Source organism: Bos taurus, chromosome 6 (assembly GCF_002263795.3).
Source record: "Bos taurus isolate L1 Dominette 01449 registration number 42190680 breed Hereford chromosome 6, ARS-UCD2.0, whole genome shotgun sequence".
Lineage (NCBI taxonomy): Eukaryota > Metazoa > Chordata > Mammalia > Artiodactyla > Bovidae > Bos > Bos taurus.
In genome coordinates this window covers 42,075,973-42,101,838 of record NC_037333.1, presented here as the reverse complement: position 1 = coordinate 42,101,838, position 25,866 = coordinate 42,075,973, and the positions used below count along the sequence as shown (strand labels likewise).

General features: G+C 41.7%; 1 protein-coding gene across 4 annotated transcripts in view; it reads left to right on the top strand.

Annotated features, from left to right (window-relative positions):
• Positions 1 to 25,866, top strand: part of ADGRA3 (adhesion G protein-coupled receptor A3) — a 132,458-nt gene that overhangs the window by 15,215 nt on the left and 91,377 nt on the right. For all 4 annotated transcript variants that reach the window (XM_059887743.1, XM_024993526.2, XM_024993527.2 and 1 more), the window contains exon 2: positions 22,084 to 22,155. In XM_059887743.1, the coding sequence (XP_059743726.1) occupies positions 22,084 to 22,155 (72 nt within the window). The remainder of the gene's footprint in view (positions 1 to 22,083; positions 22,156 to 25,866) is intronic.

The following is a 25,866-nucleotide window of genomic DNA, read 5'->3' as shown; positions in this document are numbered from 1 at the left end:
TTTTTAACACAGGATGATGACTCCATCACTGATAAGCTTGAGAGTCTTCAAAGCGGAATACCCAACCTACAAGGTCGAGGCTTAAACTCCCACTCTGTATTTGATAATGAAAAGCCTTTCTCTCTTACCCATATTTGGGTTTTTTTTTTCCTCCCCTTTTCTTGATCTGCTTCCCTTCTACTTTTGGAGAGACTGTCACTTACCTTTTCTGTTTTAAGCTTCTCTCCTTGTTTGTGATGTTTCTCCTTGGCATACATAGCCTCTGTTAAAACAAAAACAACAAAAATCTCGCCTCCCTCATACCACCCTTACCGCAGCACTATGTAGGTACTCTTCTTATTTCACAGTTAAGCTTCTTAAAAAGCAACATGAATTCACCCCGGCATTTCCTTACCTTATTTCGGTTTCAGTCCATTGTCTCGTTTCTGCACTGTGCCTTGCCTGAAAGCAGCTAAACTCAGAGCTCTTTTCATTCCTCCATCATGTGTAGTCTTCTCCTGGTCACCACCTCTGTTACCATGCTCATTTAATGATTAAACTTCAGCAGTTTGACATGGTTTGGGCTCAGCAGCTCCTATGAGGAAGTGGCTAGCTTGGCTGTATGGTTTCCTGCCAAGATGACCACAGGCAGCAGTACCTCCTTAGGGGATGGTGTTTTTTTTGAAGGCAAAGCCCTACGGAATGCGTATTGTCCACCCTGAACCACCATAAACAGAGATTGTCTACTTGAGATTATTGCCTACTTAGAGAAACCTAGTTAACTGTCTGCCTTGGCTTGATTTTTTTCAGGGATCCTTACTAGGGGCGGGAAGGGAACTGTCTTGGAGTTCTTCCCCCAGGGATAAAGTTGAAAAACTTGTCCATCAGCTTAACTAGAACAGCTTAGCAACCACAGACTGGGGCCATGATGTAAGGACTTTGTCAGACTTTCCCTTTTTAAGCTTTGTTAGTGTTTCCATTGTTTTTCCTTTTAGTGTTTTATAGAACTTTAAAAATTGCAGATGTTTTGGTTTCACCGCATGGAGCACAGATGAGGGGGGATTTTGGAGACCTCCTACACTAAGTCTTAACTTTCACTAAGTCTTACACCATCTTAGAGTAGATGGTGACAGCTTATAAATGGAAAGAAGCTGTTTATTTTTCTGTTGGGAGGTTGATAGTAAAGCCAATGTGAAGAACCTTCTTGTTTTAGGAAAAATAGGATTTCAGAAAACCTCTTAGCTTTCTGTTAAACCTGCTGTTTCTACTTCTGATGTAACTGTAAAGAATCCATGATTGAGTTAGCTAATGTAGGTGGTTAAAAACTTTTGTTTTAATGCTGGTTCAACTTTCTCCCAAAACCAGCTTGATAATTGCCTTAAACTACCATGAATAGCACAACTAAGGTGTAGAACTCTGTAGAACTCCTTGGCCTCCAGAACTTTATATAGTTGACCCTTGAACAACAAAAATTTGAACTTCGTGGTTACATTTATGAGTGGAAGTTCTTCAGTAAGTACTATAGTACAACATAGCATTCAACATTCAAAAAACTAAAATCATGCCATCTGGTCCCATCACTTCATGGCAGATAGATGGGGAAAAAGTGGAAGCAGTGACATTTTATTTTTCTGGGCTCCAAAACCACTGTGGACAGTGACTACAGCCATGAAATTAAAAGACGCTTGCTCCTTGGGAGAAAAGCTATGACAAACCTAGACAGCGTATTAGAAAGCAGAGACATCACTTTGCCAATGAAGTTTCATCTAGTCAAAGGTATGGTTTTTCCAGTAGTCATGTATGGATGTGAGAATTGGACCATAAAGAAGGCTGAGCTCCAAAGAATTGATGCTTTCGAATTGTAGTGCTGGAGAAGACTCTTGGGAGTCCCTTGGACAGGAAGGAAATTGAACTGATCAATCCTAAAGGAAATCAATCTTGAATATTCATTGGAAGGACTGATGCTGAAGCTCCAATACTTTGACCACCTGATGCACAGAGCCAGCTCATTGGAAAAGACCCTGGTGCTTGGAAAGATTGAGGGCATGAGAATGGGTGACAGAGGATGAGATGGTTGGATGGCATCACGGACCCAATGGACATGAGTTTTAGCAAACCCCAGGAAATACTGAAGAACAGGGAAGCCTGGTGTGCTGCGGTCCATGGGTTGCAGAGCGTTGGATACAACTGAGTGACTGAACAACAACAATAGAACGACATGATCTGAGGTGGGTTGAATTCATAGATGTGGGGGAACCATGTATACTGAGAGCTGACTCTAAGTTGGATTTTCCACTGAGTGGAGGGTAGGTGCCCTAACCGCCATGTTTTTCAAGGCTCAATTGGGTATAAGTGCCCTTAACTGATTTTGAGTTCAGTTCAGTTGAGTTGCTCAGTCGTGTCCAACTCTTTGAGACCCCATGGACTGCAGCACTCCATGATTTCTTTAGAGCTGGCTGACTGATGGGGAAATAGAATAACTGAGACTTTAAATACTTACCGTGTCCTAGTAACTCAGGTTCTAATTGCGATATTTATCATGTGCTGGGTACAGTGCCACATGCTCCACATACACATCTTAGTTGTTAAAATAACTTCCTAAGCTTGGCATTGTCCCCATTTTTCAGTTGTGCCATCTGAGCGTGGACAGGTAAATTGATCCTCTCAGGTTACATGCTGTGTACGCTCTGGCCCTGGAATGTGGCCTTTAAGCTTGTAATTCTCACTATTGTTCTGTTCATAAAAGTCACTGAGAAGCTAAATGCTCATGATGGCAGTAGGGGTTGAGGGTAAGCCTTTGCAGAACAAAAGAGATGGGGAACTTCTTTACCTGAACCATTTCTTTAGAGTTGGCTGACATGGGAAAATGGAATAATTGAGACTTCTCCTTCAGTACTTACTGTGTCCTAGTAAATCAAGGGCAAACGTAGTGTCTTGTTTTGCTATCAGCAAGTGGTTATGGGAACGATCAGAGCGCCATACTTAGTCCTCTTACCTGTGTTCCTGAGATCAAATATTTTATCCTAGAGTGATATCTTCGAGTCATAAATGACCTACCTCAGGCGTTACTGCTCTGTTAAGATGAAAGCAATAATGACATCATAGGGGGTAGTTGCATGTTTGATAGGTCTCCATGGGACATGAATCCATCACACACAGTCTTCTCAGGGAGCACTCACATCTACCTGTCAGAGTTGTGCCTGAGTAAGCAGGGAGCTGGCGTGCCTATTCCATGTTTGACAAAAATGCTCAGAAAGCAGGATACAGAGGAATTAGCAACAAGACTCAAAGTGTTCAGGGGCACTGAGTAGAATGTGACCCTTTACACATCATAATTTTTCTGGCTATCGCTTTCCTGAAGAGTAAAATAAGATTTTGAACTAGGTTATCTTTAAGTCTCTTTAACTGCTGAAATTCAAGATTACTGAGATATTTTTAAAAATCCTCAGAGTTCATATGCATATTTGATGAAGCTCAAATTGTGTATTAGAAGGGGTTTGTTGCATTATAATAGCAGGGCTGTTTTCTTGGCGGATGTTGGGGCTGTGCAGTCCTTAGTATCTGGCCGCATGCCTTTTCTCACCACTCTTAGGCTGATTGCCCATCAGTTGCGGGCTGAGACCTGCCCTTGTTCCCTAGGGCTAAACCAACATGGAACTTTGTGCTTTCATCCTGTTAGCTGGTTTTGTTTTGTCCCTCAGTTAGATCTGAATCCACTGAACTCTGGCTATCTTTTTGCAGATCATCATTCTTTTCCTCTGTTAAATAAATACAGATTATTAAGTCCCAGCCCAGGTAGTCTACCAGTCTGCTTATCTGAGTTCCTGAGTATCACAGGAATGTACAAAGTGTCCATAAAGTTCAGAAGCATACTTTGTTAAAGCAACGTGAAAATGAGCTTTTTTTGACTTTATGCATACACAGACACATGGATATTTTCCCCTTTATTTCCAGACTGTATGGATATGCTGCAGATTTTATATCACGTGATTGTTTTTCTTGCCGGCATGCCCCCCACCCCCTTACTGCTTTGCCCAATTGCCACACGTTTGTTATGCATCCTCTGATGCCAGTGTTCTGACTGATTCTACTTCACAGCACTTCCCTGTTGACTCTCTATACACAGTTCACCTTCAGTGGGCAGGTCAGTGCCTGGTCACGATGCCTCCACCAGTTATAAAAAGTACATTGAGGTCATAATTGCTGTGATAGAGTTTCTGTTGTAGAACCACTATGGTAAATAGATTCCTTGAATGACAACATCTGTGAATTGGGAGCAGCCATTAGGAGTGTGGCCTGAGCTTATCAGGAAAGTGCCAGTTCAGATGTCTGCTCTGGCACAGGATAGGGAGGTGGTGGCACACATGCCCTTATTTGCCAATGGCCCTGGAACCCCAAAACTCTGTTAATTACTGGATTGTTTGGTTTTATAATCTTGGAATCATATGGGTTTTTGTACATACCCAGGTTCTTTGCTGTTTGATAACAGTTTCAACAGCTACATGGAAAGAGTGTCTCTGAATTTTACAAAAGTCTCAGGAGATTTCTTTTTTTTTTTTTTGAGGCATGTGGGATCTTTGTTCCCCAAAGTATGAAAGTCTTAGTCGCTTGGTGGTATCCAGTTCTTTGCGACACCATGGATGGTAGCCTGCCAGGCTCCTCTGTCCATGGGGATTTTCCAGGCAAGAATACTGGAGTGGGTGGATATTCCCTTCACCTGGGATCTTCCAACCGAGGGATTGTACGCAGGTCTCCTGCATTGCTGGCGTATTCTTTACCATCTGAGCCACAAGGGACACCCCCTGCCCCAGGGATCAAACCCATGCCCCCTGTAGTGAAAGTGCAGATTCTTAACCATTGAACTTCCAGGGAAGTCCCAGGAGATTACTTACTGAAAGAATTAGACAATTCTTTGCTTAGCAGTGAGCACTTAGCTTGTCAGAAGTAATGATTTCACTCCTTGGTAATAGTTTCCGAACTCTAAGTATCTTCTAACAGAGACTGGCACCCAGCATTTGGGCCAGCTGCCTAAGAATTTTTGGAAGATCGTAATTAGTGAGAAGACACAGATAATCCATTCGAAATATGGGCCAGTAATAATCAGTAATGTTTGTTGAGTGTGCCAGATCCTGTCGTAAGTGTTTTTAAGGGTTGTGTTGTATTAGTTGATTCTCATAATTCCCTCATGAGGTCATTATTATTATGATCCCTTTTCTGTGCCTGAGCAACGGAGGCAAAGCTCATTAATTTTCCCTAGGTCACCCGGGCAGTAAGAGGTGGAGCCAGGCTGTGAGCTGAGGCAGTCTAACCTGAGAGTTCACACTTAACAACCAGTGTGTTATAATGATCAAAAGACGTTTTCACACCTTCACAGGAAGGGAACACAAATTCACAATGGGAAGTGGAAATTACAAGGTATCACTTTTTTTTTTTTCCTGTTCAGATTGAAGCATGACTCTAGCAAGAATATTTCACAGGTGATATGTGCACTCATTTCCTTCCTTCCCTCCACTCCATTCATTAACTTAGGAGCATCCCCTCTATTGGTACCCAGGTGCTGTGCAGCCACTTCCCACCCTGAGCAGAAAACACACATACTCTGGGCTGGGCTTCTGACCTGCAGAGCTATGTGCTAAGTAATAGGTATTGATTTAAAGCATTAAGTTTGTGGTAATTCGTTATGAAGCAAAAGAAAATAATACAGAGAGTTTATCTCTGTTTAAAAGGATTTTCCCCTTCCTGTCTGCACTTGGAATTCTTCCTCATTTAACAACAAAGTTCAGAAATGTTTCCCTTATTCATTTGCATTTCTGCAACATTTAAACTCTGTATTTTCTTTGAATCATACAGTCCTCTTGTAGCACTTTATACCAAGATTCATGTATTGTATTAGCCCTTGAGACCAATTATTGTGTCCTTTAATGTAACTCCCAGCACACAATAGATGCGCAAATACACTCAATTAATGCGTAGTAGGTTCATTGTGAATTTCAGCTTAAAAATCAGGCTCAAAATCCTAGAAGAAACTCATTCTGTTCCCAGGAGAAAGCCCTCTATTTGATTAAAATGCCAAATAAGCATGCTTTTATTGTATTCATAAATATTAAGTGTCCAGTGTTCTTTATGATGTTAAAGACACCTTGAAAAATAGGCTTTTCTCATTGAGCTAATGTGTTCCTAAATAAAATGAAGTGTTATTTAATAAGCAGTTTTTCATTTTTAGGCATTTTGGAAACAATCAGTTCAGTTCAGTCACTCAGTCGTGTCTGACTTTTTGTGACCCCATGGACTGCAGCATGCCAGGCCTCCCTGTCCATCACCAACTCCTGGAGTTTATTCAAACTCATGTCCATTGAGTCGGTGATGCCATCCAATCATCTCATCCTTCTCTCTTTCCCTTCTCCTCACACCTTCAATCTTTACCAGCATCAGGGTCTTTTCAAATGAGTCAGTTCTTCGCATCAGGTGGCCAGAGTATTGGAGTTTCAGCTTCAACATCAGAGAAGGCAATGGCAACCCACTCCAGTACTCTTGCCTGGAAAATCCCATGGACGGAGAAGCCTGGTAGGCTGCAGTCCATGGGATTGCTAAGAGTTGGGCACGACTGAGCGACTTCACTTTCACTTTTCACTTTCATGCATTGGAGAAGGAAATGGCAACCTACTCCAGTATTCTTGCCTGGAGAATCCCAGGGACAGAGGAGCCTAGTGGGTTGCCGTCTATGGGGTCGCACAGAGTTGGACACGACTGAAGCGACTTAGCAGTAGCAGCAGCAGCTTCAACATCAGTCCTTCCAATGAATGTTCAGGACTGATTTCCTTTGGGATGGACTGGTTGGATCTCCTTGCAGTCCAAGGGACTCTCAAGAGTCTTCTGCAACACCACAGTTCAAAAGCATCAATTCTTTGGCACTCAGCTTTCTTTTATAGTCCAACTCTCACATCCATACATGACTACTGGAAAGAACATAGCTTTGACTAGACTGACCTGTGTTGGCAAAGTAATGTCTCTGCTTTTCAATATGCTGTCTAGGTTGGTCATAACTTTCCTTCCAAGGAGTAAGTGTCTTTTAATTTCATGGCTGCAGTCACCATATGCAGTGATTTTGGAGACCCCCCCCCCCAAAATAAAAAGTCTCTCACTCTTTCCACTCTTTCCCCATCTATTTGCCATGAAGTGATGGGACCAGATGCCATGATCTTAGTCTTCTGAATGTTGAGCTTTAAGCCAACTTTTTCAGTCTCTTTCACGTTCATCCAGAGGCTTTTTAGTTCTTTGCTTTCTGCCTTAAGGATTGTGTCATCTGCATATCTGAGGTTATTGACATTTCTCCTTGCAGTCTTGATTCCAGCTTGTGCTTCATCTAGCCCAGCGTTTCTCATGATGTACTCTGCATATAAGTTAAATAAGCAGGATGACATATAGCCTTGACATACTCCTTTTCCTATTTGGAACCAGTCTGTTGTTTCATGTTCAGTTCTAACTATTGCTTCCTGACTTGCATACAGATTTCTCAAGAGGCAGGTCAGGTGGTCTGGTATTCCCATCTCTTTCAGAATTTTCCCCAGTTTATTGTGATACATGCAGTCAAAGGCTTTGGCACAGTCAATAAAGCAGAAATAGATGTTTTTCTGGAACTCTTGCTTTTTCGATAATCCAGCAGATGTTGGCAATTTGATCTCTGGTTCCTCTTGAACATCTGGAAGTTCACGGTTCACATATTGTTGAAGCCTGGCTTGGAGAAATTTGAGCATTACTTTACTAGCATGTGAGATGAGTGCAATTGTGCAGTAGTTCGAGCATTCTTGGCATTGCCTTTCTTTGGGATTGGAATGAAAACTGACCTTTTCCAGTCCTTGTGGCCACTTCAGAGTTTTCCATATTTGCTGGCATATTGAGCATAGCACTTTCACAGCATCATCTTTCAGGATTTGAAATAGCTCAGGTGGAATTCTCCTCCACTAGCTTTGTTTGTAGTGATGCTTCCTAAGGCCCACTTGACTTCACATTCCAGAATGTCTGCCTCTAGGTGAGTGATCACACCATTGTGATTATCTGGGTCATGAAGATCTCTTTTGTACAGTTTTTCTGTGTATTCTTGCCACCTTTTCTTAATATCTATTGCTTCTGTTAGGTCCATACCATTTCTGTCCTTTATTGAGCTCATCTTTGCATGAAATGTTCCCTTGGTATCTCTAATTTTCTTGAAGAGATCTCTGTTCTTTCCCATTCTATTGTTTTCCTCTATTTCTTTGCACTGGTCACTGAGGAAGGCTTTCTTATCTCTCCTTGCTATTCTTTGGAATTTTGCATTCAAATGGGTATATCTTTCCTTTTCTCCTTTGCTTTTGGCTTCTCTTCTTTTCACAGCTATTTGTAAGGCCTCCTCAGAGAGCCATTTTGCTTTTTTGCATTTCTTTTTCTTGGGGATGGTCTTGATTCCTGTCTCGTGTACAACGTCATGAACCTCTGTCCATAGCTCATCAGTAGTATGGCATAAAAAAAAAAAAAAAAACCTTTAGTTTTTCTTAATTAACCAAATGCTGTCTGATTACTGGAGAAGGCAGTGGCACCCCACTCCAGTGGGGTGGGGAAAATCCCATGGATGGAGGAGCCTGGTAGGCTGCAGTCCATGGTGTCGCTAAGAGTAGGGCACAACTGAGCGACTTCACTTCCAGTTTTCACCTTCATGCATTGGAGAAGAAAATGGCAACCAACTCCAGTGCTCTTGCCTGGAGAATCCCAGGGACGGGCGAGCCTGATGGGCTGCCATCTATGGGATCGCACAGAGTCAGACACGACTGAAGTGACTTAGCAGCAGTAGCAGCTGCATTTGATTACATGCGAATTTACTGCTTAATGCAAAAACAGAAATATAGATTTCCTTCCTATTTATAAAACTACTGAATAAAGTGGAAAAAAGTGGAAGTGTTAAGTTGCTCAGTCTGCTCGTGGCAGCCCCCTGAACTGTAACCTGCCAGCCTCCTCCATCCATGGAATTCTCCAGGCAAAAATACTGGAGTGGGTAGAATTCCCTTCCCCAGGGGATCTTGCTGACCCAGTGGTCAAACTCAGGTCTCCTGCTTTGCAGGCAGATCCTTTACCATCTGAACCACCAGATCAGCTCTTTTATTTATAAAACTACTGAATAAAAATTCTGAAATAATTATAAGAAAAAGCAGGCCTTAAAATGTCAGATTTTTGATAGAAATGCCTGGAAACTTAAAAAGATTATTTAATGAACCATTTGAGTATTAAGGATAACCATATGCCCAGGTTAACACCTGTTGTCTTGCTGTAATTATTAATGTGAATGTAAGCATCAAGTGTCTAGTGATAAATTATATGGTGACCCTATAATAATATGTTAGCTGGTGATATCTTTGACTTGCTGTCTAATTTTTAAATATTATTCAGGGACTTCCCTGCCAGTCCAGTGGTTAAGAATTCATGCTTCCATTGTAGAGGGCGCAAGTTTGATCCCTGGTCAGGGAGTCGAATCTTGGTCTCCTGCACTGCAGGGGCTTGCCTTGTAGCTCAACTGGTAAAGAATCCACCTGCAACGCAAGAGACCCCGGTTTGATTCCTGGGTCAGGAGGATGTCTTGGAAGAGGGCATGGCAACCCACTCCAGTATTTTTGCCTGGAGAATCCCCATGGACAGAGAAGAGTGACAGGCTACAGTCCATGGGGTCACAAAGAGTTTTACAGGACAGAGTGACTAAGCACAGCATCTGCACTGCAGGCAGGTTCTTCACCATCTGAGCCGCCAGAGAAGCCCGAATAAAGCCAGTAAGAGCTTTTAAAGTTGTTCAGTTGAGCTTTGTTTTTTAATAGTGGCCAGGTGAGGGAACAGAATTACAACTTCCCTCTCACACCCCCCTCCCCCCCCATATGACTCTCCACCCTTGTTTAGCCTTTGGGGGTTGGATGCTGAACCAGATGCCTGTGGCACTCATGAATGGGTTTACTCAGCGACACCTGATTGTTTTACAGGGCACCTGGAGCTTTACTTTTGGTGGACGTATGAGGCATTGTTTTAAGCGGGTCCCCTTGTGATTAAACGTCATCTTTCTTCCAGGTGAAAGGTGGTTGAGATTTTTCTATGGGTTTTGGCAACGTAAAGGGAAAGGCTAGCCTCCCTGTGTGCGGGGCTGGGATGGGCCAGACAGGAAGTCTGACCCCAGTCATGTAGCATCGAGAGAGGATGCAGGAGAGGAAGGGAGCCCTCCACTCTTAGGAAATGACTCTTTTACAACCCCCTCAGTGGATATACATTGAACCACACTTGTTTACTTTTTCTTCTTTCCTTCCAAAATTCTGTTGAAAATGACAGCAGAAACATGAAAATATGAACAGACCCATAACTAATGGGGCTGAAAACTGAGAAAGGTGCTGCAGTGCTCCAGGCGCACTGAGGATGCAGTGGAATAAATAAAACAGATGGGATCAGACTGATGGTGAAACTGCACGGCGCGGGAACTTACAACCCAATAGAGACAGAAGAGGGAGTAACTGCGCAAATGAATTTTTCTTCACAGGATCCTGGAAGATTCCCAAGAATTGAAACTCCAGGGAGTGGCAGCAGAAGTGGTGAGGAGAGTGATGGGCAGGGATGAATAGCTTGGAACCAGCTCTCATTGAGTTTGACTCAGCAGGCTTGGTGGTCGGGTTCACCTCTGCAGCAAAGCCCTTCAGCGGAGTTCTTAGTAAGCTGGGAGATTTGTCCAGGCAGAATACTGGTAGCTTACTGTAGCCAGAAGTTGAAGTTTTTGTCACTGAGGACCCCAGGTTTGTGTCCCTACCTTCCAAGGGTTATTAGACTTTGTGCCTTGAGATGAATGCTTTTTGCTCAACCCCCTTTCCTGCTTATTCCCCATTGTTTTCATGTGCGCTCAAGAAACCACCTGCAGCGGGGAATCTGCATTGATCCAGACCCCCATTTGTAAAGATGAGCAAGCAACCATGGGTCATCAGGCATGTGAGAGGAAATCAGCAGGATGATCAAGAAGTTAATACAGGAAACTTTTAATTCCTAGTCTCAGATCCAAGAGAAGGACAAATCCAGAAAGCAACAGCTGTTGAGGGAAAGGAGTTACAGAGAAAAGGAGGCAATTGGAGACATTAACCGTGAGGTTGTAATGTTAGACTGTGGCGGCTGGGGCAGCACATGGGCTCGAGATTAAAATAGGAACTGCATCAGACTGAGAAAATTAGTGGTCGGGAAAACTGAGCCGAGGATTTCTTCTAAAATTCAAAGCAGAAGGTTTAAGAACTATGAAGAAGAATTGAGAGATGTGAAGGATGGGTCTACGAGAGCCTGTATCCAACCAACTTGAGGAACAGATGGAGAAGAAAAAAGCAGCCAATATTTGCTGCTAAGATGCCATCAACAGTCAGATGCCTGTTTCCAAACAGCTTTTTTCTAAGGGAGCTAATTTCTCTAAAAATGTCGGTGTTTTTTTCCCACACCATGAAATACCACTTCTTCAGTACTGAAGTGGACATCCAGCCATCTCATTTAGAAATCTTCTGAAGCACTTGACCATTCTTGTCATGCATAGTGTCATCTTAATACAAAACTTTTTATACTGTCCTCTGAAAATAATTTCAAACGTGAAAGTTGAAAGTAAGAATAATGGGCAGAACCCTCATTTTATACCCAGATTTGCCAGTTTTGACTATGAATAACATTTTACCCCTTTACCAGTCCCCTTTTCTTTTCTGTGTATAAATGATAAATGTATTTTAAGATATTGGACAGCATGGTGCATGTATTGTAAACTACTGAGCTTTTTATAAAAGTGATCTTGACTTTTTCTTTTGCATCTTTAGCCTTGGCAGTATAATTTGGCTGTTTGTAAGGAATATTAGGGTTTTATTTGTACTTTTTATTTGGTTAATTTAACAAACTTCCTCCACCTCCATTGAATCATGCTTCATTGAAGTTTAACTGCTTCCCTTATAAATTCACTGCAGCTTATGAGAGATGGGAGCTGCTTGAATGATAGTTCTCCATGACACATGAATGAATCCCACCAGCCTCTCCTAAATGTTAAATTCTGGGAGATTTAACATTTCTGCTGCCTTTAATTATGCTGACTGTCATATAATACGCAGTCTCCCATTACATGACTTTTTATTTCAGTGCTGTATCATGGTGAAACCTTAATGTATCAACATTAAGCCATCATTAAGGATTCAGACTTCACATTCAGCCACAGTTTGTGTATTTGCCAGTAAGAACAGCTACTGATAACTTATTCCTTTTTCTAGCAGCTGGACATTTTTTTTTTAATCTCTATTTTAAGATGCTCCTAATTTTAGAAGGGTTAAAATGTGGGGTAAAGTATATTAAGACAACTTTTACTGCAATATTAAAAGAGGAAGGGGCTTCCCAGGTGGCTCAGTGGTGAAGAATCCGCCTGACACGCAGGAGATGTGGTTTCAATCTGTGTGTTGGCAAGTTCCCCTAGAGGAGGGCATGGTAACCCACTCCAGTATTTTTGCCTGGGAAATCCCATGAGCAGACGAGTCTGCATTGGGTTGCAAAGAGTCAGACACCACTGAACACACATGCACATAGAAGAAGAAATCTAGGCGTATTCTGGTAGATTGTTTTTTATTCCTGCCCCCGTCCCCTCCAAACTTTTTTCAGTAGGTCTCAGAGAAGAAGGAATGAGCATGGGACTGAAATTTATGTCTCATCTGTATGACTGGGTGCTTGGATATTGTAGATGTTGTATCATTAATCCCTTATAGAGGGATCTTTGAACACAGAACTTTAAACCCAGCCATAATTTTATTTCACTCATTTACCGGACAGAAATTGTAGGTGTCTTATCAGTTGGATCCTCTGGAAAGCACATGCCGGAGTGGGGTTAGAAGAATAACTCTGGAAACTATCTTGGGGGGTAGGGGAAGAAGGAGATGAAGCAGAAGTTATGGAAAGCCTCTGGATTGGGATGCAAGTCTAGCACCTGTGAAAGGAGTGGGAAGGAAGGATGATTGGGTGGTGCAGACTACCTGCAGCTATGAGAGGGTTTTGGCCACCCGGCAGGAAGCTCTGGTGCAGAGCAGGACCACTGTGGAGTCTGTACCGACCAGGGATGGAGAACCTGCTTATCACTGTGGAGCTCAGTCCTGGACTGGCATTGTTGCAAAGTGGGTGGCCTCTGCTTGGAACTGAGGCAGATCTTCTGGACAGTCGCAGCTGGAAGTGGTCAGTTGCCTGCTCTTCTGAACAGGGTCTGTCCGGAAGGGAGATCTTAGTACTGCACCTCCCTTAGCCCCGTGAGTCTCTCGTGTATCAGGCACTGTTTGACTCTTCACTCTGCTACTTGGTCTGAATATGAATCTGCGCAAGTTGCCCAGCTTGCAAATTTTCTGTTGTTACTGTCTTTGAAAAAACAATAGTGCCTGTTTCATAGTGTTCTTGTGAGGAGTAAATGAGTGTGTATCCATATGGAAAAGAATGGCTGCAAGATAGACTCTCTCCAGTGTTCACCATCATGATCTTTTTTTGTGGGGATGTGGTGACAGTCATGTTGAAAAAGATCCCCTACGCTTTATGGATTTTACCTTGTCATAGGAGACATGTAAATAGACCAATATCTGAGCAGAGTAATTTCAGATAGTGAGAAGTGCTGTTAAAACAAGATGATGTGACAGAGCGAGGACAAAACATTTTTTGACCCACAGAGACAGAACATACCACCCAGAATTCTTTCTGCAGGAATGAATGAATGCATCCAGTTAACAGAAGGATGCACTGATGAACAGATAACATGTGGGGCAAAATGTGTGTAATTGCTGATGCCTTGCAGAATTAAATGTGATTTTAAAATAAAGATTATTCAAATCAATGGAGAGTTTTGAAATGCAGTAGATACTCTTATTCTTACTTGGTAGGAAGAATTAATTTAGAAATTAGCATTTGATTTTCATTTGCCTGGAAACAGAGAATAAGCTGAGACAGAGTACACTAAGACAAGAGTTGGCAAACTTTTTCTGTAACGGGCCAGACAGTAAATATTTTAGACTTTCCTGGCCAGTCTCCTTCAGTACTCCTCAAGTCTGCTGTCAGCATCAAAGCTGCCATAGACAGTATGTGAACAAATGGGCATCGTCGTGTCGCAATAAAACTTTAAGAACACTGAAATTTGGATTTCATACATTTTTTTCATGTATCATAAAGTATTATTCTTTTGGTTTTCTTTCAGCCATTAAAAAACATAAAAAACCATTCTTAGAGCCCATGGGTTGTCAAGAAAACAGGTGGCGGGTTGTATTTGGCTGCCCCAAGAGAACATGGGAAATAACCAGTTTTCATTAATGGGATAAATGAAGCAAAGTACTAAACATTCACTTCTGAGGAGTTAACATTTCTGGTTTTAGCTTATCACAGGTGGCCCTAAAGGTTTAGGCAGTGTGCCCACTGTGTAAGTTAGTGACTCAGAAGCATAGCCTGGCCATATTGTCTATTTTTCTTGCACTTGATAAAGATGTAGCAATAACAGGTGCTCTTCTACATGATAAATCTAGTAGAAAATCAATTAGTATTATTATTTTAGCAAATCAAAAGTCTCAAGGGATGGGACCGTTTAATATGTAAATATATGCCCTCTGTCTTCAGTGTGTCTGATCTGTATGAATAGCTAAAAGCTTCCTCGCCACCACCTCTGCGCCCCCATCCCCCATTCTGCATGGTATCCATTTAATGGAGGACTTAAACCAATTCCATATTCCTGGGGCCAACTTAAATATTCAGTAATTAGCTTTTATAAACAATAGAGCAATGCATAATTTTGTTATCTAAATATATAATTATATAATATTTAACATGTACTATATTTTGTACATGTGCAAGTATGTCTTTTGGAGAAGGAAATGGCAATCCACTTTAGTATTCTTGCTTGGGAAATCCCATGGACAGAGGTGCCTGGTGGGTAGGCAACAGTCTCAAAAGTGTCAGTCATGACTTACTGGACTAAACAACAGCAACAAAGTATGTCTTTTGGGTAAATTTCCAGGAGGGGAATTAATGGATCACATATTATATATGCATTTGTGTTTTTGCCCTCCATAGTGATTGTACTAATTTATTGCTAAATGTGAGTGGCTATTCCCGTCTGAGTCCAAATGTGATACCACATTTTCCCCATTCTGATAAGTGATTTATGGCATCCTCTTTTACTAAGTTGCGTTTCTTTTGTAATTAAGGCTGTATATCCCTTCATGTGGTTGTGATCCACTAGTGTTTACTTTCAATGAACTATCTAGCTTTTGCTAGATTTTCTATTGGGGATTTTTTTTTAAAAGAGCTCTTTATACATTTGGGAAATTAGTCCTTTGTCTTTGATAGTGGTTGTAAATATTATGTATTTTTTAACAGTTAGAACTGGACATGGAACAACAGACTGGTTCCAAATAGGAAAAGGAGTTCGTCAAGGCTGTATATTGTCACCCTGTTTATTTAACTTCTATGCAGAGTACATCATGAGAAACGCTGGGCTGGAAGAAGCACAAGCTGGAATCAAGATTGCTGGGAGAAATATCAATAACCTCAGATATGCAGATGACACCACCCTTATGGCAGAAAGTGAAGAGGAACTCAAAAGCCTCTTGATGAAAGTGAAAGTGGAGAGTGAAAAAGTTGGCTTAAAGCTCAATATTCAGAAAACGAAGATCATGGCATCCCGTCCCATCACTTCATGGGAAATAGATGGGGAAACAGTGGAAACAGTGTCAGACTTTATTTTTTGGGGCTCCAAAATCACTGCATATGGTGACTGCAGCCATGAAATTAAAAGACGCTTGCTCCTTGGAAGGAAAGTTATGACCAACCTAGATAGCATATTCAAAAGCAGACATTTCTTTGCCAAAAAAGGTTCGTCTAGTCAAGGCTATGGTTTTCCTGTGGTCATGTATGGATGTGAGAGTTGGACTGTGAAGAAGGCCGAGCACCGAAGAATTGATGCTTCTGAACTGTGGTGTTGGAGAAGACTCTTGAGAGTCCCTTGGACTGCAAGGAGATCCAACCAGTCCATTCTGAAGGAGATCAGCCCTGGGATTTCTTTGGAAGGAATGATGCTAAAGCTGAAACTCCAGTACTTTGGCCACCTCATGTGAAGAGTTGACTCATTGGAAAAGACTCTGATGCTGGGAGGGATTGGGGGCAGGAGGAGAAGGGGATGACAGAAGATGAGATGGCTGGATGGCATCACTGACTCAATGGACGTGAGTCTGAGTGAACTCTGGGAGTTGGTGATGGACAGGGAGACCTGGCGTGCTGCGATTCATGGGGTCGCAAAGAGTCGGACATGACTGAGCGACTGATCTGATCTGATCTGATGGATTTTTAAAAGTAAAAAAATAAGCTTTAAAAATATAAATACACTACGTTTAAGAACATAGTTTTGTTTACACTTTTCCTTAGATCTGGAAAATCTTTGATTATTATGCCTGTATATTAGGTATATCTGCCTATCTTCCATTTTCTCTTTTTCCTCTTTCTGAGGTTGCCCTTGTTTTCACATGTGCCTCTGAGTCCTCTTTTCTTTCTCTTCTGGGACACCCGTCACTGTGTTTAGAGCCCAGCCTAATCCAGGATGGGTTTTATCTTGAAACCCTTAACTTCATTGCAGATACCTTATTTCTAATTAAGGTAGCATACACAAGTTCTTGGTATACCTTTTGGAGTCTTCCCTGGTGGCTCAGTATGTAGAGTCTGCCTGCAGTACAGGAGACCTGGATTTGATCCCTGGGTTGGGAAGATCCCCTGGAGAAGGAAATGGGCAACACACTCCAGTATTCTTGCCTCGAAAATTCCCTGGACAGAGAAGCCTGGTGGACTATGGACCATGGAGTGACAAAGAGACAGACATGACTGAATGACTAACACTTTCACTTTCATACGTTTTGAGGAACACCATTCAACCCACTCTAATGACCCTATTTATCTTTTTTTTTCTTATTTATCTTTTTTGACTATGTTTTTTTTCTTTCAGGAAATTATATTGATTTTAAGAGTTATATTCCTAACGTTTGCTCTGAATATTTAATGCTCTTGAAATACATTTTCAGTTCCTCTTAAAAGGAAAATGATTCTGTGTCTTCTGCCATACAGAATGTGGATGCTATGAACAGCATTCCATTCTTGGAGTTGAAATAGCATGCAACTGAGAAATTGTAATGCTGAATTTTTATTTCTTTCTGCTCCATAACCTTTTGATTTTAAAAAAACATGTCTACATTGTGTCTTATTCCTTTTTTTCATGTTTCAGGCATAAATTACACACCGAACTAACTTGTTTCTGGGTTAAATGGTAGCAGTGGACATCAAACTCTTCTTGTGTTTGAATTCCAGAGGCAGGAACCCATAAAAGCATTCCTGAGTGTTGCCTGTTGATCGTGTGGTGGTAACGTCATCAGTATAGAACAGAAATGAGTATATATAAGCTTTGTAACTCTGGTCAAGTTTACATTTTTCATTTAGTTACCTCCTAGAAAGTTTGAAATTTCAAAGGTTCCAGCAAAAATATTATGAATAGGTTTTAGGTTTATAATGATACATGATATTATGCACTTGCTAGTTCCACAGTCCCTCTGTCTCAAAATTGAGTATAAAAACTGTCTGCAGAGTAGATTTATTCATACCGATCCTGTTTTCTTGCAAAAATCCTTAAACACATCAAGTAATATGTAGACTGAATATATTAACATGAGGTTGTAAACTATATTTTTAAGGTTACAGTTATAACTTTTTAAGTGTGATAAAATATCTTCCCTTTTACTCTCGTCAATAAAGTCTGTCATTTATCATACTAAAGCCTTTATGACTGAGCAAATGACAGGCCTTTTGCTGAAGCAATACCAAGTCTCACTGAGTGTAATTCAGTCCGCATCCTGGCAGTTTTTCCCAAGATATGTCTGTGTGTAGGTTTCATTCTTCATTCTGAAACAACATAGTGGTGGCAGTGAGCTTGGTAGCTTTGTGTAGTTTTCCTTTATTTCCTTACTTTTGGTTCATTGCTAGTAAATTCTCAGTCACCATCAGTTTCTTCAGCTTTGCTCATTACAACATGAATAATTATAAAAAATTAAAAATAAGTTGGGAGGTGCTTCTTTTAAGAATGGAGATCATTCTTGCCTAATCTCTTCTGTCTTAAAAATGATGAAACAGAAGTCTATGTAGAAAAGTGAAGTGACTTGTCAGAGACTGAGTCATGTATTACTGGTGAGGTCTCAAAAGCCTGAGATAGCAACCACATTGTTCTTTGCACTACTTTTACTGCCTTTTAAGTTGCAGTCACTACATAAACCTTTTTTGAATGTAAATAATGAAATGTGAGCTTTTAATCTCAGCAGAAATAAAGTATTCCCTACTTCAATGTTTATTTTAAGATATACTCAAAATCAGCTCAATTTGAAGCTATACTTGGTAATTAAGATTCTTATGTTTATCATCAAAGTCTGTTTCAAAGAGAAGAGTCATTCTAGATATTTCAAAATACTTCAGGATTATAAAGACTAAGAGAGAAGTAGGAACCTCATCACCAAGATAGTGATCATTGTGATCTATTTCTTCCAAGTCTTTTTTGTCTCTGCATTATATTCATTCCAGTCAATGGTGTCAGTTTTGTTCTTTGCTTTTTAACTGATTATAAGCATTTTCCTTTTTATCAGGTTTCCTTTAAAAGTTTCCTTTAATGGATGGGCACAATTTTGTCGTTTGATATACCATCATTTGTTTAACTCCCCCTCTTACAAAAGCTGAACTCTTTGGTATAAATCATGCTTAAATTAGATCATTGAATATATTTCTTGTTGGATTTGGTGACTTCTTAGCTTAGGACCCCTGCCTGTTTAGGAAGGCAAGGTTGGTAGCTCTTGGGTATGGACTGCCGGAGAAATGCCGTTACAGTGACCTCCGTGGCCTTGGCCTTGTCCAAGTCTATGTTTGCTTTTGCTCACGCCTACTACTTTACTTAAAGTCCTTTTGCAGCTTTGATGAGATAAAATGATGTTTCAATTGGCATGTTCTTGATCACCATGTTTTTCTTGGTTCCAGTGGTTCAGGCCTTATCCTTGCTTTAGTAATAGGTTGGAGGAGAAGGAAAATAACTCCATATGATATGCTTTGATTGCCGGATGCATTTTGATGTCAGAAACATTAAAATGAGGGAAGATGTGTGTCTTAGAACCAAGGAAATAGAATTTGCAACATTACACTCATTGAGCGTGTTAGGTGTTTTCTGCTTTCTTTCTAGAATTATATGAGGTATCAGTAGATACTGTTCTTCCCATTTATAAATGAGGAATTGTGTTACAGAGAATGGAGTGACTTGCTCATGACCAGTGTAACTGAACATGATAGAGCTGGGCTTCAAGCACACATAAGCTTGACTTTATCGCAAAAATGCTGTGAAATGTTAATCTGCATTAGCTGTTTTTTTTTTTTTTTAACTTCAAACTAAAGAACATCAGTCAAATGGCTATTTCTTTTTGCTTGCTTTCATACACATAATGGACTCTTTTGTTCTAAAGAAAGATGAGAGTAAACAAAATGAAAATGAGTGCCTGAAACCCCATGACCCAGGGGTGTTCTGTTAACATTTGTACGTACAGTATTGCCCATTCTGGACTGGGGGCAGCCCTCAGCCTGGACCCAGTGTGAAGGGTCTGCCCCTGAAGTTGTACAGCACCTTGTGGGATGGAGAGTTTTCTGCCTAAAATGCCAGTAAGGGTGTCTCTTGACCAGCATTGGTCTGTATTGAAGAACAGGGGGTTTGGAGTGAAGTGTGTACCAGGGTTCCTATTCCATCTCTACCATTTCCTAGGATGGTCTTGAGCCATTAATTGAACTCTTCTAAGGCTGTTTTGATTTTTTTTTTCCATTTATTTTATCTCGTTATTTCCACTCTCCCAAGTAAGGTAGCTTTAACATTTCCCCCTTCTGTGTGGAAATTCCTTATTGGCATGCAAGATGCAAAAGGAGCATAGTTACAAAGCCTAGAGAGGAAGCAAGACCGTGTGCGCATTGTCTGGTCTTAGGCAAGTTCTGCCACGGTGGTGGCTCGACCAGGACTTCTTTTAAATCATTTTTTTGTTTCCAGTTTTTTTAAAGAACATCATCCTAATCCATGAGTTGTAGTATTGCAATACAGCTACCTGTTTCTGCCTGTGAATGTGTGCAAAAAGTATAATATTTTCACACAAACTTATATGCAGAGTACATCATGAGAAACACTGGACTGGAAGAAGCACAAGCTAGAATCAAGATTGCCGGGAGAAATATCAATAACCTCAGATATGCAGATGACACCACCCTTATGGCAGAAAGTGAAGAGGAACTAAAGAGCCTCTTGATGAAAGTGAAAGAGGAGAGTGCAAAAGTTGGCTTAAAGCTCAGCGTTCAGAAAATGAAGATCATGGCATCTGGTCCCATCATTTCATGGCAAATAGATGGGGAAACAGTGTCAGACTTTATCTTTTTGGGCTCCAAAATCACTGCAGATGGTGATTGCAGCCATGAAATTAAAAGATGCTTACTCTTTGGAAGGAAAGTTATGACCAACCTAGATAGCATATTCAAAAGCAGAGACATTACTTTGCCAACAAAGGTTCGTCTAGTCAAGGCTATGGTTTTTCCTGTGGTCATGTATGGATGTGAGAGTTGGATTGTGAAGAAGGCCGAGTGCCGAAGAATTGATGCTTTTGAACTGTGGTGTTGGAGAAGACTCTTGAGAGTCCCTTGGACTGCAAGGAGATCCAACCAGTCCATTCTGAAGGAGATGAGCCCTAGGATTTCTTTGGAAGGAATGATGCTAAAGCTGAAACTCCAGTACTTTGGCCACCTCATGCAAAGAGTTGACTCATTGGAAAAGACTCTGATGCTGGGAGGGATTGGGGGCAGGAGGAAAAGGGGACGACAGAGGATGAGATGGCTGGATGGCATCACTGGCTCAATGGACGTGAGTCTGAGTGAACTCCGGGAGTTGGTAATGGACAGGGAGGCTTGGCGTGCTGGGATTCATGGGGTCGACTGAACTGAACTGAACTGAAGTTGCAAATGGAGAAGGCAATGGCCACTCCAGTGGTACTCCCCACTCCAGTACTCTTGCCTAGAAAATCCCATGGACGGAGGAGCCTGGAAGGCTGCAGTCCATGGGGTTGCTGAGGGTCAGACACGACTGAGCGACTTCACTTTCACGCATTGGAGAAGGAAATGGCAACCCACTCCAGTGGGTTTCTTGCTTGGAGAATCCCAGGGACCAGGGAGCCTGGTGGGCTGCCGTCTATGGGGTCGCACAGAGTCGGATACGACTGAAGTGACTTAGCAGCTTAGCAAGTTGCAAATAATATTCAGTATTGTTGAAATGGCATCTAGAAGATACTATATTTCTCTTTTTAAAACTGTTTTACTTATTTATTTATCTGTAATTGGCTGCGCCGGCTCTTTGTTTCCGTGTCGCTCCTGTCTAGTGAGCAGGGGCTGCTCCAGATGCGGTGTGTGGGCTGCTCATTGCGGTGGCTTCTCTTGTGCAGCACGAGCTCTGGAGCACGTGTAGGCTCAGTAGTTGTGGCTCATAGGCTCAGTTGCTCTATGGCATGTGGGCTTCTCCTGGATTAGGGAACAAGCCAGTGAGTGTCCCCTGCGTTGGCAGGCCGATTATTTACCAGTGAGCCACCAGGGAAGCCCTGTATTTCCTTCCAAGTCAGTGCTTGGTAGAGCTCTTTTTGTATTAAGTTTCCAGTTTTTAAGTAGATATTCAGGTTATATAAATTAATTTTGTAAATGTATATGACATTCTTTATTCTTACACTGAACTTAGAGCTGTTTTATGTTGACTTTTTATTTCAAATGTCTTGGTTTAGGGTGACAAGAACAATTTAAGATGTGACAAGATGTGCAAATTAGCTATTTTGGGTTGTTTCTCAAAGAGAAGGAAGCTCCAATTTTTTTCAGGCATCTCAAAAATTCTTTGGGTAATAAGTGACTTCTTAGACTTCCTATAGTTTAAACTTAACAAGCTAAATTTATTTGATATTGATGATGTACATATATTAGGCAACTTACCTTTTTTTTTTTTGTCATTTTTAGGATTCTGAGTAACAATAAAATATCCGAGCTGAAGAATGGCTCATTTTCTGGGTTAAGTCTCCTCGAAAGATTGTGAGTATTTTTTTATTATCATCTCTTATTGGTATTTTGTTTAATACATTTCCAATGTAAGTCTGTTACTAAGCTATCAACTTTTCAAAATAAAATTTGTTTTCCCATTATGAAACATATGAGAATTTTTTTTTTTTCAGAATTGAATTTTAAAAAGCAATACATTAAAGCAGAGGAGGGCGAGCTTTTGATAAGGGCCAGATAGTAAATAATTTAGGCTTTGTGGGCTGTGTGGTCTCTGTCACTGTGACCCAGTTATGCCACTGTCTGGAGAAAGCAGCCACAGACAGTACATGCACAAATCAGTGTGGAGGTAACTGTGCTTAGAAAACAGGCTGTGCAGCATGGTTTGATGACGTGTGGCTTTTAAAGCCTCAGTGCTGTTTTGAAATTCTGTCATGAAATGTGTGTAGAATTAAAAAAATTAAAAAAAAAAAAAACCTCATCCAAGGGGAAGTACTTTTGTATAAACTTAATATTTTATTCAGCCGTCTTTGAATGGGATCCTTTTGTTTTGCTTAACAGTTAGGTCTAGTTTTGCTTCTGACCAGAAGTGTGACAAGCGTCACTTATTTTTTGCCTTGGTGAATTTTGCACAGTGGATCTTTAATTTGCTTGTATGCTGAATGCTACTCTAGGATCATGTTTCCAATTCCCATATTACTCATATGCTTCAGATAACGTTTCAGATACAGCAGGGAGCTGGTCACACAGTGAGCATCTCCGTTTCTGTTGGATAACAGACTTCCTCATTTTCTTAGCTCTCATTTCTTCTTTTTCTCCACTCTGGCCTTTCCTTGACCGTTTCCCTTGGTGTCTTCTCCCACAACTGATTCCCACAGGACTTCATTGCTTTGATCTCAGATGTGTTATTTAAGCACATAGCATCTAAAATTCTTCGTCTTTTTCTTTCATTGAGATCAAATGTCTTTAAATTAGGTTATATTAGGGCCTTCCAGCTCCCCTCTACTCATTTACACATACAGCAATGTGTTTACATTTACCTATGTAATATATGCATTTACACGTATATATAGCAGTGCATTCATGTGTGCATGTGTACATATAATTGTGTATATACACACATGTGTACACATACACACCTATAAAATGATCTTTACACAGTAGTGCTTAATTCTCAGATTTTTTTTTTTTTTTTTTCTGTTTTCATTTGAGGCTTCCTGTCTTGTTCCACATTGTCCGTTTGCTTCCGAGGATGCTAGCTGCACCTCGTGTCCAGGCCTTTCCCTGAGAGAACCATCCACTGGTTCTCTGGTCCAGTCACTGGTCCAGTAATGGGTATTTGACACAGTTGAATCCAGTTGAGATTTGCTTGGGGCTTTGGGGAGAGGAGTTTGCTCCCTGTCATCAGAAAGATGGTTGGACTTCTGGTACAGAAGCCACCATGCTGCGGGCTTGGGCAGAGCTGACGCACAGAGGAGAGTGGGGTAGGCCCGTTGGGTGAGTAGAGGGGAGCTGGCACGACCTCCCTGAAGCAGGACTCCCTCTGGACTGTTGGAGTCGTAAGAGGTGGCATGATCCTGTTTAGTTTTCTATTCCTTGTAATAAAAGTCATCGTGCTGACAGATACCCTGTCACACGCAGCACAGTATCAGGCCCTGCATATAGGTGCTCAGTGATGCAGGATCAGTGAGGTTTGCCCTTTCCAAGAGAAGGGTAATGGGCACTCCAGGGAGCTGTGGTGTCTCTTGTGTTCAGAAACATAAGTTACTTTTGGCACCAGGATTGCTCTGGTGGTTCATGCACATCAGAAGTGTGGACAGCATTGTGGTAGTGGGGGTTTTGACCTCAACATAGAAAATCCGGGGGTACACAATTCAGCCTGTGGCAGTGATGTAGTATTTTGATAGATTCAGTTCAGTTCAGTTCAGTTGCTCAGTCGTGTCCAACTCTTTGCGACTCCATGAATCACAGCATGCCAGGCCTCCCTGTCCATCACCATCTCCCGGAGTTCACTCACGTCCATCGAGTCAGTGATGCCATCCAGTCATCTCATCCTCTGTCGTCCCCTTTTCCTCCTGCCCCCAATCCCTCCCAGAATCAGAGTCTTTTCCAGTGAGTCAACTCTTTGCATGAGGTGGCCAAAGTACTGGAGTTTCAGCTTCAGTATTATTCCTTCCAAAGAACACCCAGGATTGATCTCCTTCAGAATGGACTGTTTGGATCTCCTTGCAGTCCAGGGGACTCTCAGGAGTCTTCTCCAACACCACAGTTCAAAAGCATCAATTCTTGGGTGCTCAGCTTTCTTCACAGTCCAACTCACATCCATTCATGACCACTGGAAAAACCATAGCCTTGACTAAACGGACCTTTGTTGGCAAAGTAATGTCTCAGCTTTTCAATACGCTATCTAGGTTGGTCATAACTTTTCTTCCAAGGAGTAAGCGTCTTAATTTCATGGCTGCAGTCACCATCTGCAGTGATTTCGGAGCCCAAAAAGATAAAGTCTGACACTGTTTCCACTGTTTCCCCATCTATTTCCCATGAAGTGATGGGACCAGATGCCATGATCTGTGTTTTCTGATAGATTAACCCATGTATATTTTCCTTACCTGTTTCCTAATTGCTCTGCCTCAGGAGAATGGATAACAGAACAGAAAAAAAGACTCTTTGACCAGTGAGTTCCTGAAGTCTTAGTCCAAGTGTAGAAAAGAGGTTTCAGTAGGTGTGAAAAATTATTCCTTACCTTGATACATACTCTGTGGGCTAATTGGGGAGTTAGAGGGAGTGTAGATAGAGCTTACATGCTGGTGGGTCCCCAGGAAAGAGCTCTGTCTTTGTCTTCCTCCCTGTTCCTCCCTGGGATGAGGGGGAGACAGGCGAAAAGACAGGGAAAAAGATCACGTGAAGTCAGTAAAAGGTTCTGTATCCAAAGGGGCATCTGAGGCCTCTTTCCTGGGGAAGCAGAATCCCAGATTTCCCAGGACCCAGCATGACGTGGGAGCAGGAGAGCTGATTGTGTAGCCATTGAAATGTGTGGGCTAGGACCGTCTATTGAAGGGTTTATCGAAGGGTTTGTCAAAGGGTTTCCTCAGGGAGCAGCAGGATAGGTTTGGGGCTTGTTATCAGAGAGAGGGCGCGCGCTCTGCAGAATCCTGATGGTTGCCAGGAAGTACTTGAGAAGCGTCCTGGGCTGGTTCTGGGAACCCAACTTAAGACTGAGCTAGCCGGATAAATGACTTCTTGTTTGTATAAATGACATCATATTCAAATCTTTCAAAAATTACCTGAAAACACTGTAGCAGACTTATTCCTTTAACACTTCCCAGAATGGGATGTGGTATAAAAAGCAAGTGGTAGGTCAAGGAATTATTCAGACTAGGGCCAAAACTGTAAAAGTCTGGCCTTAAAGTACCTGTAGCCAGGCCATGCGGAATAAGAGAGGGGCTTAGTAGTGCTGGGTAGTGTGCTTGGAGTAGAACAGTAGGGGCTGGCTGGGTTGAACTAGCTGGCACGTGGGCCCCAGCGATGGAGTAAAACCCGCGAGGCAAGCAGTCTTGGCAGTTCTTTTGGGTTGAAGAGTGGATTTCTTAAGAGGATTCGTTTTCTCTTTTTTTCCACAAAGTAAAACTGGTGCGGGTGGACACACTCCTTCTTACAAACTCCATCTAGAAAGGAACCTTTTTCTTTAGGCTTTGTTCTTTGAAATGTTTGGTTTAACTGGTGCGGGTGGACACACTCCTTCTTACA